This window comes from Pithys albifrons, chromosome 4 (assembly GCF_047495875.1).
Source record: "Pithys albifrons albifrons isolate INPA30051 chromosome 4, PitAlb_v1, whole genome shotgun sequence".
NCBI lineage: Eukaryota > Metazoa > Chordata > Aves > Passeriformes > Thamnophilidae > Pithys > Pithys albifrons.
In genome coordinates this window covers 11659823-11679306 of record NC_092461.1, presented here as the reverse complement: position 1 = coordinate 11679306, position 19484 = coordinate 11659823, and the positions used below count along the sequence as shown (strand labels likewise).

General features: G+C 38.9%; 1 protein-coding gene across 3 annotated transcripts in view; it reads right to left on the bottom strand.

Moving 5' to 3' along the window:
- Positions 1 to 16168, bottom strand: part of COL15A1 (collagen type XV alpha 1 chain) — a 124983-nt gene extending 108815 nt beyond the window's left edge. For all 3 annotated transcript variants that reach the window (XM_071553446.1, XM_071553449.1, XM_071553447.1), the window contains exons 1-2: positions 15840 to 16168; positions 15641 to 15723 (exon numbers count right to left, since the gene is read on the bottom strand). In XM_071553446.1, coding sequence (XP_071409547.1) covers positions 15641 to 15723; positions 15840 to 15850 — 94 coding nt within the window. In that variant the 5' untranslated portion in view covers positions 15851 to 16168. The remainder of the gene's footprint in view (positions 1 to 15640; positions 15724 to 15839) is intronic.
- Between the last annotated feature and the right edge of the window lie 3316 nt (positions 16169 to 19484).

Here is a 19484-nt window from a genome sequence, read left to right as displayed (position 1 = left end):
TTCTTTTGAAGAAGCATTTATAAAAAGGTTTATAGAGAAGCACATGGGGGTGAGAGGGAGGGGTCAGCAACAAGTGCTAGGAAAGGAGGGTGAATGGGATTGTAGTAAAAGAGAAATATAGAAGAGGCCTCAGGCTCCTGAAATGATATGAAAATTCATGTTGTTAATTGTAAGGAGAATACCAAGGCTACAAACACCTAAACATTCATACAGCTTTGCTTGCCAGGGATTTTCCATCCTAGTAATTTATATGAACACAATCCTGGGAGGTGTGGAAGAGCAGCTTGCCAAGTTCTCCTTCTTTCAGTTTCAGAAGTTATTGGACATTTTCAAACCTCTTCTCAAGATGTAAGTAGGCTGCAGGATGGTGGTTTTTTTAGACTGATTCAGAATAGCACTTAGAGATGTGACTTTTGGGACACTGCCTCACTGATGTGAGTACTCATGTTCTAAAAGCATGGACATGCTGAAATACTCTCCTAACTGTGCCTGTGCTATCTTCTTATTCATAATAATCTCATTATTAGTAAAGTAATGTGAAATTTACAAAACAGATCTCTGACAATCAAAACTAATGGTGTATTTAAAATGCTGAACAGCTTTGTGCTTTTAAGAAGATGATAAAGTTTCCCTCTCCTATCTGGTGATATCCTCATTGTTCCTGACTACATAATTTTTAATATTTTTGGCTAAATTCACATCCCACTGAAAATTTTCATAGCTACAGCAAAATAATCCTACCCAATATCATTACCATGAAAGACTAATGGATGTCTTACTGATAGGTAGATAATGTAAAAGCTAATGGCTAAAGGATTGTTTGTTTAAAATGGAAAGAAAAAGCAACTTTGTGTGTAGAGTCACTAAACCAGATGTTTCTTAGATAGAGATAGGCTTTCCAGCTCTGTAATACAAGATATTGGGGAATCTGCCTGTTACTGTGCTTCTTACAGAACTGATTTGTCAAGCCCTTGTATAATTCTTTGATCTGACTACAGCCAGTAGGAAATCAGACTTTTATGTCATCACTGATCATGAACACTATGGAATGGATCATAAAATGGAAAATATTTTCCATGCAGCAGGGAGGTTTTTTTTTAATAATCAACATGCTCGATATGCCTGTATATGTTAACAGCACTCAAAGTGACACAGTCCTGAACGTGGGGAATGTGGAGGAAGAAATTAAGACAAATGAAGCAAATGTTACACAAATAATTTTCTAATATATGTCCTTGAACTAACAAGTCATAGAAGTCCTGCAGAATCTTAGTGAAAACATTGCAAAGCATTATTCCCAGGAAGTCTTGATATTGCAATATTCTGATTGCTTTTGCATTTTAAGCATATATTGTTGCTTATAAAAAGCAAACAGTGAGCCTAGCAAATGTATTGCAAAACTACTTGGCAAGAATTTACCTTCTTGAGCTAAATCAGACTGTGTGTCAGTACCCATACCTGAGCTACTAGGATTTACTATGGAATTCAGCACATTGCAAAGGACAGATGGTGGGTCTGTTAGGTGGTGGTTGACATCTGACTGTGGTAAGGAATTTCTTCCTAATATGAAGTCTAAACCTATCCTTTTTTAGTGTAAAGCCATTCCCCCTTGTCTTATCACTACATGTAAAAAGTCCCTCTCCAGCTCACTTAAAAGCTCCCTTCAGGTACTGAAAGGTGCTGTAAAGCCTTCCCTTCTCCAGGCTGAACAACCTCAGCTCCAACCTCAGTTGGTGATTGCCCAGCCCTCTGATTTGTCGAGGTCTCTCTGCAGGGGCTCCTTGCCTTTGAGGGAGTCAACAGCTCCTCCCAGTTTTGGGTCATCTGCAAACTTGCTTAGTATCCCTCCCAGACCTGCATCCAAATAATTGATAAAGATGTTGAAGAGCACCAGGCCAAGGATGGAGCCCTGTGGAACCCCACTAGTGTCAGGTCACCAGCCTGAAGTTACCCATTCACTATTACCCTCTGTGCTCGACCTGTGAGCCAATTGCTCACCCACCACATGATGTGTTTATCCAGCTGTGTGCTGGACATTTTGTCCAGAAGGATCCTGTGAGAGACAATATCGAAGACTTTACTGAAATCCAAAAATATTACATTAACTGGCTTCCCTTGACCAGCCAGGTGGGTTACCTTACCATCGAAGGAGATCAGATTTGGCAAGCAGGACTTTCCTCTCGTGAAGTCATGCTGGCTGTGGCCAAAGGCAGTGTTGTTTTTCAGGTGTTTTTCAGCACATCCCAGGATCATCTTCTCCATAACTTTACCAGGCACTGAAGTGAGACTGACAGGCCTGTAGTTTCTGGGTTTCTCCTTCTTGCCCTTCTTGAAAACTGGACAATGTTCACCAGCTTCCAGTCAGCTGGAGACACTCTGGATTCCCAAGGCCACTCAAAAACCATCCAGAGAGAGTTTACAATGACATCAGCAGGTCTTTGAGGATTCTGGGATGAATCCACCAAGCCCCATAGTTTTGCGGGGATCCAGGGGGAGCAGCAGATCCTGCACAATTTTAGGGTTGACTGGAAGTTGATCATTCTCACAGTCATGGTCCATGACTCTCAGGAATGGACTCTCAGGAATCACAGTTGAACTGGGAGATGTTGAACAGGTTTCCATGGCTCAGCAACATTTCAGAACTTACTGAGAGAAGTGGGGGAAAATTGTTGAAAAAATATCAAAGTTTTCTTTTATATTTAAACCCTCTCCCCCAAATTACTATTGCTCTTGTTATTTTTAAGAGTGTCAGAAAGGCCTAAGAAAAGCAGATGCTTATTTTTTTCTGGAGCTAAATCTATATAAAGCTGATTCTGCAGCTCGTTCACACTTCTGCAGTCTTTCCATAATGAAACTTGTGAGGAAAGCGTAAGCCTTTTTAAGGAAGGCAAAAGTACAAGCTAACAAAACTTAGGCTTAATCATAGCAGGTTTGCCTTGGCCTTGGCCTAGTTTCAAATGCAAGGATATATCCAGAAGGAATTAAACTTAATTTTGTGTGCAATAGAAATAAAAGAGGTAAATAAAATCCCCAGCACTGCCTCAGCAGGTGCCAACTTGTTTTCTGCACACCATGAGCCTTATGCTGTTAGCAACAAAGGCACCCACTTGCTATCTCACATCTATTCTCTCCAGCCTTCAGTGATGGCTGGTGCCCAAGTCAGAGTACATGAAAATCTGAAATGAATAGTTATGGAATAGGTTTCCCACAGGGAAAACAGAATCCTTCAAATCTTGCAAAAGCCTTGCATTTTTTCACTGGTCAGCTTGTGTTGGGAGGAACAAGAGCTGCATTCTTTCCAAAACCAAAAAAATCAAAATCCTTCCTAGGTCTTGCATTAATTTTAGCATTCAGTTCATCCAAATGAGCATTGATGTAGGAGAGTGGAAGAACTAAGCTACTATTAGTATATAAAAGCTCATTTCCTTTAGGAGTAACTGAAGACCATCTGCTGCAACCAAAAATTATTAGAAGTTGACAGGTATCCAAAAGCAGTTTTCCTTCATTAATCTCCGTAGATCAACTGCTGCCCTCTGTGTCATACTTATGTATCTTCACTCTGGGTACAAAGAGCACCTCCCCTCACAAATGTGCTGGTTTATGGCCAGAGGTCGGAGGTGTTACAGAAATACCTAAGAAAATAAAATTACTCTCTCTACAAAATGCATTGTAATCAACTTTTCTTGAGAAGAGCTGTGTTCAAGTACTGCAAAACTGCATTCATCTGTTTGAAATTCAAAATAATCAGGGGTAATGAAGTCAGTACCAACCCCAAGTTCAGAAAGGGAAGGGCAGTTTCTTTTGAAATGATGCAGACTTCAAAGTAAAGTGTCAATGTTCTATATACACAGAACTGCATATCTGAACAGCTGGCCACAGCATAAAATGTTTTAATGTAGAGAAGGAGCAGGCAGGCAGCAGTTACAAATAGTAATTTCTTTCTGAGCAATGTGGACATTCCTGTGTGCATTTCCTAATGTTCAGTTTAATAAATGACAATTACAATGGACTTGGTCAGCCCATTGGCACAACAAAAAAGACATCGAGAACAGAGACAAAACTGTTCTCTGAAATACTTCAGGTTTTGCTGTTACAAGGCTGCTGGCTTTTGTCAGACACAGTAAAGAAAACTTCAACTCTTCTTTTTTTTCTTTTGTCTGCCAAGGAGGGAGGTTCTCAAGGAGCACATGCTGTTTCCTCCCTCAAACTTCTTCTCTTGGCCATATTAAAATAACAGAAAAAAGCCATCATAGTTAAAACCAAATTATTGCTAATAAGAAGGCAATGTGGTTTTCTCTGGACAAAATATCATGTATTGAAGTGCAACTATGCTGCCCCAAAGTAATTATGAGTTGCACACAGCTCTCACTGGGTCTTCTTGCTGATAGTTATTATGTTAGTTACCACCCTAATTACTTTTTGTGTCAATAGTTAAAATGGCATTGCAAATCCAGAAAATATCTGTTCTCTGTTTTGGCAAATGGACATATTTTTCCTTAGTGTGTAAGTATAAATAGATCAGTAAAAATACAATGGAACAGGGAATCCAAAGGTCCCGAAAGATTTCATCATCATCGTCTTCAGTGACAGAGTAACTTCTGGCCAATTTGCAATACAAGCTGAGAAAAAGAGGGAGTATTGCATAGTGACATTTCTAAGCTTATCAATCTCCAAATCATACAATGCCCATATTACCATGGGGCTCTGCTCTGCATGACAAACCCCTGCAAACCCTCCACCATACCCTACGTGGGACAGAGCTCAAATAGCACAATTGCACCAGGGATTTCACACAGGGTCATCTGTCACAACTTAAATTCCTACCAGTCTGCCATTTGTATCTGGCAAGAATTGCTGCTAGAACAGCAGTGGCTGCACTATTGCTGCTGTGCAGCAAAGGCACACAATATGCACAGATGAATAATAAGGCAATATGCTGAAGTAAAAGCCTGGATCGCAAGATTATGATTTTCTGTGAAACAAGGTTGTCCACGTGGTCCATGAAGAAACCACTTCAGCTGTAGTAAAAGCCAGGAGAAGATTTTTTATTCTGCATCCAGACAGGTAACCAAGGCAGTGCTCTCCACTTAACATTAAAATCTGAAAACATCTCAGTTTCAAAGAGGTTCATTTCCAGAGCAGGGACAGAGGCTTTATTGTTCTATGACAGCTGTAGGTCTTGTGCATTTAACATCCCATGCAAAAACAGTGCCAAAAAGCCACAGCATTCCTCTCTCCTTTTGGCAGTTGCCTTTGGCTGAGGATCTTGCCTTTGGTCCCTGCCTGTGTTATGCTGCAGCTGGCTAACCCGTGTCCAACCATGAGTCCTGCTGACCCAGACTCAGACCTTTACCCAAAAAACTTGTATTCCTGGCTTGACATTGACCCTCCTCATCCCTGTGGACTTGTCCAATGATATGGACTCTTGGCTGAACTTGGCTTCCATCAACATACTCTGCTCCTTTTGCTTTGTTACTGTGGAACTGTGCCCTTGCTGCTGAAGTCATTTTTTCACATGGTTGGCCTCCAGCTCCCTGACCACTACAGAGCAGCCTGCCTTTGATGTTCCCTGACAGTCTACACCTGCCATCAAGAAAATAAGGTTATATATTTAGATATTTAGGATCTATAAGTCACCAGTAACAGAATATTGAACAGCAACAGCTGACAAAGTGGTGATGTACCAGAAAAGAGAGAGAGGATGCCAAATATAGATGCTGTATACTCCAGGCTGCTTAGTAAAAATTTTGTCTTCAGGTGAAGAAAGTCTTAAGTTTCTAAAATGGACTACAAGAGGTTCATTTTGGGAAATCCATCAATAACACCAAGGTGACCCTTATTCTTTAGACTTTCCCTAAAACTTACAAGATGTATTTGAAGCAATCTGGCAATTGAGAACTCTTTGTGTCATGACCATTATAGAGAATGTCGAGAACCATCCAAAACCTGCCAAACGGATTCACTTGCACTTCAAGATGGGCACAGGCCTTATGACCAAGTTCTCCCTCGTCCTTGTGCAGAGGCATAAGGATGTGGAGACAAGTGCTGAGTCCTTCATCGCTGCCTCTGGTTTCAAAAGGCAAAGCTTGCTCCCCCTGCATACTGTGAATCAAAAAATGGAAAGGCCAAAGCGAATTTGAGGCACACATTGTCCCATCTTTCTCAGTAAGGAAATAAACTCTACCTAGCAACCACTTTGGCAATGGTGTCATTCTAACAGATTTTCCTTTCTGGATTTCAGTCTGCATTGCTTCCATTGCACTGATCTACACTTAGAGATCTATCTGTCCATAAAGAAGGGGAAACACAGCAGAGCTAAGTATTCAGACAGAGGAAAACCAACTTCTGTTCATACCAGACAAACATATCACACAGGGATAGCCAATACTTCCAAATACTTCAATATACTCTAATTATACACAGAACAGATGACAACACAAAGTATTAATGGAGATAGTCTAACTTTGTCCATAACTATCTTAGGGATTTACTTCAAATCATGTGTTTACTCGTGAAGTTTTGTTCTGCTGACTGTATAGGAGCTAAATGAGACAATAACTTCTTTGGAATGCTCTTTATGGAAATTCTGCAACGCATATGGAAAAATTATGTCTTGATACACACCTAGAACACAAAAATATGAGTAACTTCAGTATGCCATAGAGCTTGTAAAGACATATTCATTTAATGTTCATACTGTAAATACTCAGGGGTGTCTGCTTAACTCCTAGTTGGAGCAGCAGTTTTTTCCAACTTTTTTTTTTTATTATGAAGAACTTTTTGTTGAACAAGTCAAAGCTGATATGGGCAAAGCATTAAGAGAGTTGCCACAATTCTGCCCTATCTTTTGAAATTCTGTAAGAGAAATGTTAAAAAGAGCTAAAATACTTCAGGTCAACAGGGTTCTGTTCATTTTCCCACTTTTTCCATCCTTTAAATTTTATGCATGTTTGCACTTATATGGAATACCACCCTCACTCCCCAACTCTCAGCATATCTCTGGACCAAGGAGTTGCCATGTGGCACTTATTTGTCAGATTTGCATTTCATGGTAGGTGCATGTTTCACTATAAAACAACAGAACCAAAAACCCAGCAAACCAAACCAAACCAACAACAAAAAAAAAAAAGACAAGAAATACACATGAAGAATCAAGGCCTTGATCATAAGGCAACCTTAGCACTACTTTGAGTTCAGTCAAGTATTGTTTGTCAAAAACAAATAGTTATACAGTAATATATCATACTTTAAAGTACTCTAATTAAAAATTTTAAAGTCGTTCAGATAAGTGTTTTTACATAATACCATTTCACTACAATAACTGATCAGTTATTTTCATCAAGAGCCCGATTTTTTCAGCTGAGAATACTTGCAAAACTTGCATGTGTCATATACCTTTACTGCAACTGCATGTGAAAGAAACTAAAGACAAAATAAAAAAAAATAAACCACATTCACAGCTAGTCTGAACAGGATGAAATGTTTGCTTGTTTTTTACAGTGAAAAGCAGGAAAGGGTTAGAGTCATACACAGACACACCCACAAGCACCACAAAGTGGCAGTACTACTGTGGATCATTCATTTATAGATGAGTGGTTCCTCCCACCAAACCAAGAGATATGTTGGTTTGGCAAAGTGTTTAAACAGATGCAACTGGAACAGCTTTTGGAAAGACCAAGAAAAGCTAACACTTTGGCCCTCTGAAAGTAAAAGTGCATCATATTCACAGCAGTGATGCAGTGTATTAAGTAGGATGGCATAAATAAAGATCCTTACTGTGTGGAGACACTGTTCCCTCACACCTCACCCTGTGATCCAGTCAGTGGATTGGAAGAAGAATTACTGAGCCTCATCAATGGATACTTTGATGTTATGAGTTCCAAATATGAGAGGATTCCTAGAAAAGCCTCAGATTTTGCATAATTTTCCCCTCAGTTTGCTTTGTAGACCACCTCATACACAGTGCTGCCTAACAGTTCAGCACATTAGTTTTGAGTGTCCACAGCAGCCCTTTGACACCTGAAGATATACCTTCTAATGCAATATAATGGTACTGAGCCAGAACTTTTCTGTGGGACACAAAGAAACACAGGGACAAACAGCAACAATGCCAAGTTAATGTATTTTGAGAAATGTTGTACCTGCAGTGTATGCTTGTTAGCTGTGAGTTATCAAACTAAGACATTAAACAAACACTTACAGTATATACATATAATAGCATGGAGAGGGTGGAAATGGATGAATACTGTCATCTGGTTCACTATCTTTGGTACCATAAAGGAAGAGAAAGTAATACATCTAGAAAAGCTGCATAGTTCCTCTCCCACACCAAAGAGTTCTGCTCTTTCCAGGAATGCTCTTCCCGTGAGTATGGCTCATGGCTCAACAAGTTGTAAAACTTTTGCAGGGATCCCTTTTAATTATGGGACTGGATTCTAGCTCAGACATTCAGGTAAGTTTGCTGAAAGGCAGGATTTTCCATTGAAAGGCATTTTCAGTTTGGTTTGTTTGGCTTTGGTGAGGCAGTTCTGGCTTCTTCTAAGGCAATTTTATCAATGTTGATGTTAACAGGAGGCAGTGCTGAAAGTCTTGCACAAGACCACAAATGTCAACTGTCCGTCCCTCACGCACTGAGCTGGTCATTCCATTGCAGGAGGCTATGAGATTCCCAGGCATGATTTTCCCCCTCACACATATGTGCTGACCACTTCTAATCACCTTGTTCTTACCAGAATGGTTTCCACAACTTTGTGCTCCCACATCTCATATCAAGGTGAGCTGATCAGCTTGCAGATCCCCAGATCCTGCTCCTTTCCCTTTGTGATAGTAGGAATGACTTTGTCTTCCTTCCCATCCTTAGGATCTTCTTCTGATCACCAGAATCTTCCAAGGGCAATAAAAAGTTCTATCTCTATGACATCAGCTAATTTGATGAGCCCTCATGGATATGTTCCATCAGGTCCTGTGGACTTGCATATGTCCAGCTGCTTTCAATGTTTCCTCACTCAGTCCTCCTCAAGAAAGGATATTCATAGCTCCAGGCTTTCCCAGTGGGCTCAGGGACTCAGTTTCCTGAAGGGAAATCTTACCAGTAAAGGGCAAAGCAAAGAAGACATTGAGTACCTGGGCTATTTCTATACCCCTCTAACCTCTCCTGACCCGACTTTCCTGATTGCTGTACTCTCAGACAGTATCTCTATCTTTTTGCCATGCCACCTGACCATGTTTCCAACTCTTATATGCTTCCTTTCAGTGTTTGAATTTATTCATATGATATATCATCAGAGATGAATCAGAGCTTGGATGCTACACTGGTTTATGTTCTGAAACTGTTTAGCAGTAAACTCCAATTACGGACTTTTCAGAATATCCACAGCTCATAGGAAACTTTGAAGCATGTCTTTGGAGCACTATTCTATTTTCTCAAGAGTCATCAACTTACACTTTAGCAGGCAGCACAAAATTAAAATTTTCTGGGTGGGTTCTGTTCTCCTTGAGTTAGGTAATGTGCATCACTTGTAAGAAGGGAAGTGAATATAAAATGCAATGAGTAATAACCAGGAACTATAATGCCTTCTTAGTTACTGACCACCAAAAAAGTACAGAGAAAGTCAAAAACTATATTTAGCTTTCCAAAGAAGCAGGGCCAGACATCCTGACTACATATGGAACTCTGATTTCAAAGTTCAGAGAAAGATCTGTCCCAAATAGGACTGGAAGTTAAACCTACCTGAGCAGTTATAAATTACTATGGTAGGAACTGATCACCATAAGAAGTGGATTCAGTGGCAGCAGGGAAGGTAGACCCAGAGTCATGAGACCTTGGAGGTTTCCAAGTACAGAATGAGCTGGCCGAAACCCTTTCTTGTTAGTATTTTGTCTTCTGTACTGAGGATGAAGCAAAAGACCATGAATGATGATGCAGTTCAAATTAACATCTCATCACTGTATCACTATTACCAGATCTCTGTCCACTGAACTTTTGGAATAAAATATGCTTGAGTATCTCCATAAAATCCTGGTTCTTCTCAGAATCCTTCAGAAAAACTTGGTTCAGACCCTGCTTCTTCTCAGACTGGGATGTAAACCAGCCAAAATTCATTTAAAATACTGCAATTCTTTGGCAGGGCACATTCAGCTCTGGCAGTTGCACCTGTTGTTTCACACTCCTCATAAGCAAATACATTACAATTGAGGTTTGTCTATTTTACTTGTTCTTTGGAAGAATTCTACCCACACTCTGCTCTCTAGCATCTGTGACTTTCTGGGTTTGGGAACAGAAGCTACTAGAGATGGGATGATTACATGAATAGGATTCACCAAAATCTGAATTGCTGGCTAATTTTATTGAGTTTTAAACCTGATGTAAGTGTGTGGGTTGGCCAAACGGGAAAAGACTTTTTTGGAACTTAAAAAGAGTGATGACAAATAGACATCCTCTCTTAAATAACGAACATAATTACATCTAAAATATAGCAATCAGATTTCATTGATCTGTAAAATTCACTGTCTTTCTGTCCAAGGCACACTACATAAATTGGCAAAGCTACTGCATGAATTTGTTCAAGTGTGAGATATCATTATGAGAAAAAAAAAAACAGTCCATCACTCACACAGCAAAGGAAAGGGGAAGAAATCACAGCCAAAGGAACAGGCAGTCTCCAAAACAAGTGTTTGATTTGGTAATTAACATGTTAGAATAAGAAGTAAGTTTTTTGGAGACCTTTGAATATCCCAAACATTAACAGTGCAATCAAATCTTTCTTCCTGATGTTCATTTATTGAAATGGTCCTTCAAACACCATTTAGTGGCAAATGCAAGCACAGTTGAGATTTTGAGTTCTATTCAGATCATGGAAACAATTTCTTACTGCAGGCTTCCAGTGTGACCAGGATGCCTTCAGAGAGGAAATGAAGACAGTTATTATAACACTATATCCACCCCAGCTGGTTTCCCCTTCTGAGGCCTCAGAAAAGGCTCAAAAAAAATCTTCTGTTGCCTGGTAGAGTAGCTTAGGAAACCTGTAGTTTTTGTCCAAGAAGATTAAGATGTAAAGGGTGTTACACTGAAAATGAATCCATTTAGAAAAGTGACAGATTGGAACAAATTTTCTAAATCAGGTTTGTTCTACTGGTGTTGTCAATCTCCTCAGCTACTGAAAGAGATGACCCCAGTTGAACCCAGAGGATTTCCTATAGTAACTTACTATGTTGTTCATGGAAGGACCTTCTATCAAGTATGAAACCAGGCTCATAAAAAACATGTGCAACGGCTGGCAACAGCCTGAAGACGTGCCTGACAAATCACAGTGGCTCATTCAATTCAGGCTCAAGTGCAGTTTGATGATGTCCAAATGCTCAGACTGGTACAAGAGGACACAATGCCATCTAAGGTCTCTTTAGGAAGTACTGTGCTTCATACAGACCTGCACCACTGTAATTGTGTTCTGTCTTTGGAAAGAGTGGACTGAGCCATCACAATCCCATGTGGGAATGCACACATTTAACACTTAAAGCACATCCAGCAATTACCTGGTAGAAATAAGATTTTAGACATGTATTCATGTTTGTTTACACTCGTTCTATTGGTTTATAGTGAGGAGAAATTTCAGGTAGCTGCCCTTAGAATCACACCAGTTGATCATCAGCCAATGGAAGTCAATAATTCAGTATTCCTCCATTAAACTTAGCAGGTCATGAGGGCAAAGTTTAGATCAACAGCCCAATGACAGCCCTTCTGTGTACAGAGAGACAACGAAAGAAACAAATATTTACTTTATGTAAACTATTGCTAAGCATGTTCTTAGACCAAGAAAGCACTGCTCAGTTTGGCTAATAATAAAACCCAGATGTCAATGAGAAATTTGTAAAGCTTCTTTCAGAGCTCATAAACATAATATAAACTGCAGAACCACACTCATTTAAACAATTTTTTCTATGTTTTTTTAAGTGCATGCACTGATTTGACTGCCAAGAACTGAAAAACACTGATAACTGCCTAGATAGCCTAGAAGGATAAATGTGATTTCTGCAAGAGGCTAGAGCAAGTCATAGGGAGGAGTTTATCATTCACATTTCAAGGTTAGCATTGAGATTTTCTAACTTTAATTCTCTCTGAAGTCTGGGTGCCAACATGTTCAGAACTGTATCTTCTATTCACTAAGTTAATTGATTGTTAAAGATACAAAACATGGAAAAAGAAGCCTGGGTAATCAGGGTAAGACAAGATACAGTCTCTGGCACAATTAAAGGCCAAATACACACCTCCAAAGGCAGTGCCAGATAGGAGAAGACAGACTACATTTACATGAGTAGAGATACATGCTTAATTGTCAATTGAGCTAAAGAGAAGGAATGAAGTAATTTAGTAAGATATTAACATATCTATAATCCTCCCACACAAACACAAGTAGAATAGGGTACTTTATTTGCATAGTTTTTGTGAAAACAGGAGAAAAACTGCAAAAGCCCTCCATAGTTCAAATGACACTGTGGGTGAAGAGGAAGAAGGCATTTTATTCCTTACCTTTTGGTACATGTGCAAAGCCAGCTGCAGTGAAACGGACTAAAATCTTTCAACAGATACAATAAAAAATTTAGAATTCTAACTCATGGAATCTGGTGAGATTTCAGAACTCCTGTTCAGTTTCACTCTAACAGAAGATCACAGTGTATCTTAAAAGTTTTGGTGAAATAATGACCAAATCCCATCAATTTGCACATTGTGAAACTGAATTTTAAAGTTCTGAATTTAATATTTCAAATTTTAAACATTATTTTACAATTGGTAGTTCATTACTTTAAATATAAGGTATTAAATGTTTTGTTATCTGTTCCATTCTACAATGAAAGCAGTCATCAGACATTCTAGGACTTGGAAATGAAAGCAACCCTTCACTGAAATGAGAGGCCCAAAATCCCAGAAGTTCAACAAAAAGTTAAATTAGAACCCCCGAAATTCTCAAACTATTTCAAACTGCCATCTGAATTTCTCCCCTACAATCTCCCACCATTCTTTTTTTGCCTCTCCTTCTCTGTAGGAAATACCCATAAACTAGACAATTTCCTCTAGAACAAGACTTGGTCAAAACACTGTTCCTGATGGGGAAGGGATCAATATCCTAACTAACTTTTTTAATATCTCTTACAAAGACATGGCAGACCTCGAGCCCTCTGCTGGAGGCCTTCTGAGGCTTCTGATTTAATCTGCACCCTCCACCCCAATTCAGTGCTCCTTTGGGGAAAACAAAAATACAAAGATGGTGAAGGCAAAAAAGGCAAACTTTTTTCCTGTGAACTCTGAGGGTTGCTGCTATGTTTTCAGGTTTGTAAAAAAAAGTCACCCCTTCTCCAGCACTTAGTGAATAACTCAATTCCTGAGCAATTTTGTTGACATTATTTAACCAATTTAAGAACATCTCAAGGTGGTTTTTATCTTTTACATATAGCCAGTACCATGGTACACCATAAGGCACCTACACTGTTCCTCTAAAACCACGTTTACTCATTTACTATTTTTCTTTCATTAAAAGGAATTTAGAGATTTGAATCTGTGTTATGGGTGGACTGAAAATCAGTGCAGCAGTGGTCATTGGGCTGGAGAATCCTGGAAAGCAGTAATCTTAAAGGAGACAGTGACTGAAGGAGACAGTGACAAAAGGACACTAGATAAAGCACATGTCTATGTGCCAAAGGCCACAGGGTCCATTCATCACCATCTTGTGCCTACGAACATTTTCATCTTAAATACACTATTTATTTCTCTGCACTCTATTGCTAAAAGGAGCTGTGGGGAAGGAAAATTATGTTATTTCTACAGTAGTTAGACTAAGATTTGAAGTATGAAACTTCACTTTTCAGTAGTTACAGGAAGAATTTATATTAGTCACGTATTTGAAGCACCAGAAGGAAAGGAAGATTATTCCTATATCTAGCACTCAATACATGATTTCAGGAGATGAAATCACTTAAATTAAACATCAGCAGAATTTTGTTTATAGCATAGTCTGATTTTGTGGAATAGAAAGCATGAGATCTCCATTAAGTCGGGCACTTAAAAATCAGATGTAAAAAAAAATTTAGTAAACATTTTGAAACAGGAGCTTTTGTATTAATAGAGTAGGGAATATTAGGCTTGGACAATCATGAAGGAACAAATTCCCAGGGCAGCCTCCAGGTCTCCAGTGACCTAAGGGCACTTGCATAAGTCCACTTGATCTTCATTCATGGTAAGGTTAGGAGTTCTTCTAGCAGTAATAAGATTCTGCATAGGAAGAAACTGTCCAGAAACAGTAGGGACTCTTTCCTACTTTCCTACTTTCTGCCTTTCACAGAGTAGGATATTTAAAGAACCAAATCTTCAGGTTATAGAAGCAAGCATAGATACACCAAAAATTGTGTGTTAAATAAATACTTAGTTTTTGTCACAATACTTGTAGTTCTAATGAGGTTCTGCTTATTAAATTTTATGTGCCAAAATCTTGTCCACAGCTCTCTCATGGACAGTCATTCATCATCTCAAGAATAACATTTTCACCTGATGCAACAGATCTGCCCCCAATGGATATGCAATATACTGTATTTCTGTCACTATTCAAATATATATTTCTTAATTCTAATAGCTGGTTCCAGTTTGTTTCCTTAATTCATTACCTGTTAATACAGGATTACATATTTTTATCTGCACGTACAGAATTTATCAGTGATAACTAATTTGTGGCTTTTTCTCTTACTGAAATAACTATCTGGAGCTTTGGCTTTTAGATGCACTATCTGTGGCAGTGTCAGTTAAAAAGGAAAAAACCATTCTGAGTAACATTAAAGTCTTCCTGTGTAATATCTACTTCCCATCAATAATTTCTAATGCTCCTATCACATAGTAATGTAGGGGTCAATTATATGACAAATTCCAACTATTTTGTAAGATAATAAAAAAGCTTTTTGACATAAGTATCACTGCTCATAAAGGAAAAGCAATATATGAAACTTTTTCACTTTTCTCAAAATGACATGTAAACTTTTGAATCAGAGTTCTCTCTCACTAGTTAAATGTGAGGCTGTGTCTTCCAGAGATGCTGAGGAATTTGGCTCTGTTACAAGAACATATGAACTGAAAGTACAACAAGTCTTTTCACTGGAAGTCCATAAAAACTGGGCTGATAAAACTAAACGTTTAGCTCAAGATTTTTGAAAATCACAGTTTGTTCAGACACTTAAACAAGGAGAGATCTCTGTGCAGTGGAAGAAGCATCACCTCTATGTCTTTGCACTCACACCATGCCTGGCACATTCCTGAGATGTCCATAGTGACACATACATCTATTCTAATTGTAAAAGCATTCAGTATTCTGAATTTCTTTGAAGTACTTTCTGTCAGTTATTACACTCTGAAGAAATATTGAGAGAACAGGCATAATAAGCTGCCTTAGAGCTGAGGAACCAATGCATTTATTGCCCCTGATTCAGAATGAATGGGAATTTAAGCTTTTTACTTGCAGCAGCTTTCCTATAGGAACTGATGAACAGTGCACAGCAGAGAAAATGAAGATGAGAAATGTACAGTCTCTTTCCATATTAGGAAAGCATATCTTAAAATCCACAGTTATTCTCAAGTTATAAACATGATTTGGAGAAGTCTTACCTTCTATGATCTGAGCTGCTGAACCAGCATGGATTGACAAGCCAAAGAGCAGTAGCAGCAAGTCCCAGGTCCACCAGGCATGACTGGAGCAGGTGTGCCAAAAAAAAAAGTGGGTGGGGGAAGAATGAGACCAAAGAGTGTAATACAGAAACACAAGGGGAAAAAAGAAAAAGTAAAATTTAGAAGCAAGAGTTCTTACCATGAGAGCATTTTTTGAAAGTCAGTTGAAAGAACTGAACTGAGGAGAAAGTTCAGTGCACATGAGTTTTATGCGTATGAAAATAAGAAGTTAATAAAAACTGGAGCCTGCTGTTTCTCCTCCAACGTTCAGACACAAGTGGAACAAAGGCAGCACTCAGGCTCTCTGTGTGACTCACTGCAATTCACTGCTCCAGCTCTGAAATCTGACTCCGTGTAGACTTACTTTCCTGTCAGACCACTGCTGAAAACTTCCTACTTTATTTATGGATGGACACCCCTTACTGCTGCACAGCATCCCAGCACTGTCATTATCCAGCCTTGTGTCTAACTACTGTGCACCCTGACAGACAGTAGCGCAGCTTCTCCTGCTTCCCCCTCTGCCGCCCCCACCCAGTCACAACCTCCACTTCCTTAGCCAATAAAACATGACCTCCAACATCCTTCATCCAGCATTACATAGCCAATGATATAAATACTTCTATGGAATGGGACATTTTCCTGGCCATTTCAGCCAAACTCTGTCAGAACCAAGTTTTAAGATATGAGCAGGAGGAAGCAACCCCAGTTAAATGACAATACACTAGGGAGCTGCACTGTCTTACAGATTTTCTGTCATCTACAGAGACATTTCAAAGTATACCCTTTTCTCTGACAAATTCTCTAAGTTTAATACTCATATTTAAAAATATTTACACCCTGCATGTGGTTCAAAAGTGTGTCTATCTCAGCAGCTATGTGTGTGTGTCTGCTATAGAGATCCTGTAGCTGAGCATTTCTAACAGTTTCCATTAGAAGTGCTATTTCACCCCTCCTCCTACCTTCTTGAAAAGCAATTTTTCCACATGTAGTTCTTCAAAGCTAATTCTTACTCAAAGAAGAAATGCTGCAAAGATATGCTTGAGATTAATCAGGTAGTTTTAAACTTATGAGTTGTTTAGCAAAGGCTGCAATTGTCACTTTTTGACTGGGACACAAGGGAGCCTGGAAAACATTGCATGTGGAAAGACACCAGTGGGCTCTTAGTAGATCTAGGCTGGAAGGTGCTGAAGATCAGTCCAGGGCAGTCAAAACTAAAACTGGATTACCCAGGATGGGGAGCAGGAAACAGACATGAGTAAAGTTTTTGCAGTAATGAAAGGAGAATCACAATCAATAAACAGAATTAGAAAAAATTCATTTTAAGGTGAATAAAATGCTTGAGTTTGGGGATTTTATTTAGCTGGCAATTTTAGGGGAGGTTTTTGATTGGGGTTATTTTAGTGTGTTTAGTTGTTGTTGTTATGGGGTTTTGATGGTTTGCTTATTTATTTATGTTTTATTCAATTAGGAAATACAGAAGTTAGGGTTTTAAAATCTAGAATCTTGATTCTGCCTCAGACTCCCCTTTTAGGTAAGAAACCACAACAGGTCAGCTCTTTCCAGATTTTTTTTTAGCTAAGTCACAGACCCCCCTTCTGCGTAATAAGGAAGAAGGAGATCAAACTGCCTTTTAATCAAGTGTCTTATTATAAACACACATATTGTTTTATTTCCTTCAGAGGTCCAAGAACCCCACTTTGTCAGTCCCACAGTATTCCATCAGGGATGAAAAAAAGTTTTGTCATTCACCTTTTCTACAGGAGTTTGTCATCTCTTTCCTTTCTCCCTGAAGTTTCTTCATTGTTACCACCACCAGCCATGCTTCTCATAAAACAGAAAGCATTTATCTTATGCCTTTATCTCAGACACTAGAGATACATTATCATAGTAGAAAATACTGAGTTTTTAAGTATTTGTGGAAAATGTATTTACATTCAGCCTGGATCACTTTTCCATTTTTTTTTTCAGGTAATGTTGAACAATGGCTACCAAGAGCAATTATTAGTCCAGTCAAACTATTTCTTAACTCAATTCCCTCCTTCAACAGGAAAGTAGGAACTTTCTATCTCTATATACAAAAATGTCAGAGGTTTACCTGCATAATGCCTCCTGCTGCAGTATAGTTTTTGTCCAGTATATATAGCCAAACACATGCCCGCTATTGTGTCTTATAGTAGACAATAATTAAGAGCCAACTGTATAATCAGCCTCCAGATCTATGAAATTTGTAATGAATTTTTTTACAGTATAAGTGGCAAAGATTTAATTATTAGATTATTTTTTCCTCTGGCTTTAGAAAACCCACAGAAAAAAATGAAGTAACACCTCTCCTTCACCCGCAGGTGCTGTTCATGCAGATGATTTACATGAAATGCTGCTGAGAGTGCCCTTGGTTTCAGCCTGACATTTTAACATGGATGTCTGGCCAATGCTCATTATTTTTAGTAGTACTAGACAGAGCATGTTCTTGACCTCTGCAGTTTGTTAGTTTTGAATGGACAGTGGTGGAGGAATCTTGAAACACAAAGAGTTTATTATCCCCACTCCTCTAGGGCACTGAGATTTCTTGGGTTTCTAGTGTTAATCTGTAGTCCCAAGAATTACTGAATATTACCAGGCTCTCTATATTCCTCATATCTGTCTATCCATGTATATCTTGCTCCCTACAAGGGAAGGGACATTTGTACACATCCACTAAGTTTAAACCTTGCTGTTTGCCTCTTTATTTTCATACACAGCAGGACTCCTTTAAATTAAGACATATGTGCTTTTCTTCACTACTGTCTCCAGCTGGAGTTTTCCTGCTGGCTAAAAATCTCCATTTTCCAGGCAGAAGTTTTGTTTACTTTCCTCAGCTCTGTCAACTGATTGCATTCTTTTAGACTTGCAATGGCAGGCCACAGTTCTGCTGTTGCAGCCCTTATCCATTCACTGAATTAGTCTAGCTGGCTGTTCTTACATTTCGGATCATCAGAGGTTTGGTTTTTTCCTGCTGCAACACAAGTTTATTAGCTGCACGTTTCTATCCTCTATAACCCTCTATAATTCCTGATAGGAATATTCTTGAGCAACATTAGTGTTAGAGAAGCAGTCTGCATGAGGGTCTGAGTGAGTTAAGAACCACACTAGAAAAGAACAAAAGATTTCTCCTTTGCTTAGACTTCTCCTGAGCATGTACAAATATTTGGCACTCACAATATCCTCCAGGAAGGAGTTTCACTGCTCAGCTGCACCTTTCATAAAGAAGTCTCTGCTACTTTGTTTTCAGCTTATGCCCTGCTGATGTTATTTGGTATCTCCAAGTTCTTGTACTCAGTAGGGTTCACCTATTCAGTGTCCATTCTCTCTTCTTCATTCCCTTTGTGATTTCAGAAGCCTCTTTCATAAACCCTTTCCACTTGTCTTCTTTCTGTACCAAGTCTGAACCTACTTGGTCATTTCTCATACTGCAACCATTCCACACCTCCAAGATTTCTCAAGTGACATAACAATGTTCTCTGTATTTTTTCTGATGAAGAACACAAATTATGTTTTCTTGACTGCAGCCAAGATGACGTTTTCACAGAATTCTCATAAGCTCAATCATTTGCACCGAGGAGGTAACTTCATGTGTAATTAGGATTTCTTCTCCCACTCTGAATAAATTTATAACAAACTATAGAAATTAATTGAATCTACCATTTTATTCTCCTGTTATTCCCTCTTAGAAGATCCATTTGGAATTCTTTACAATCTCCCCCATCCTTACTAAAAAACCTTCATCAGCAATCCTCACTGCACAGCA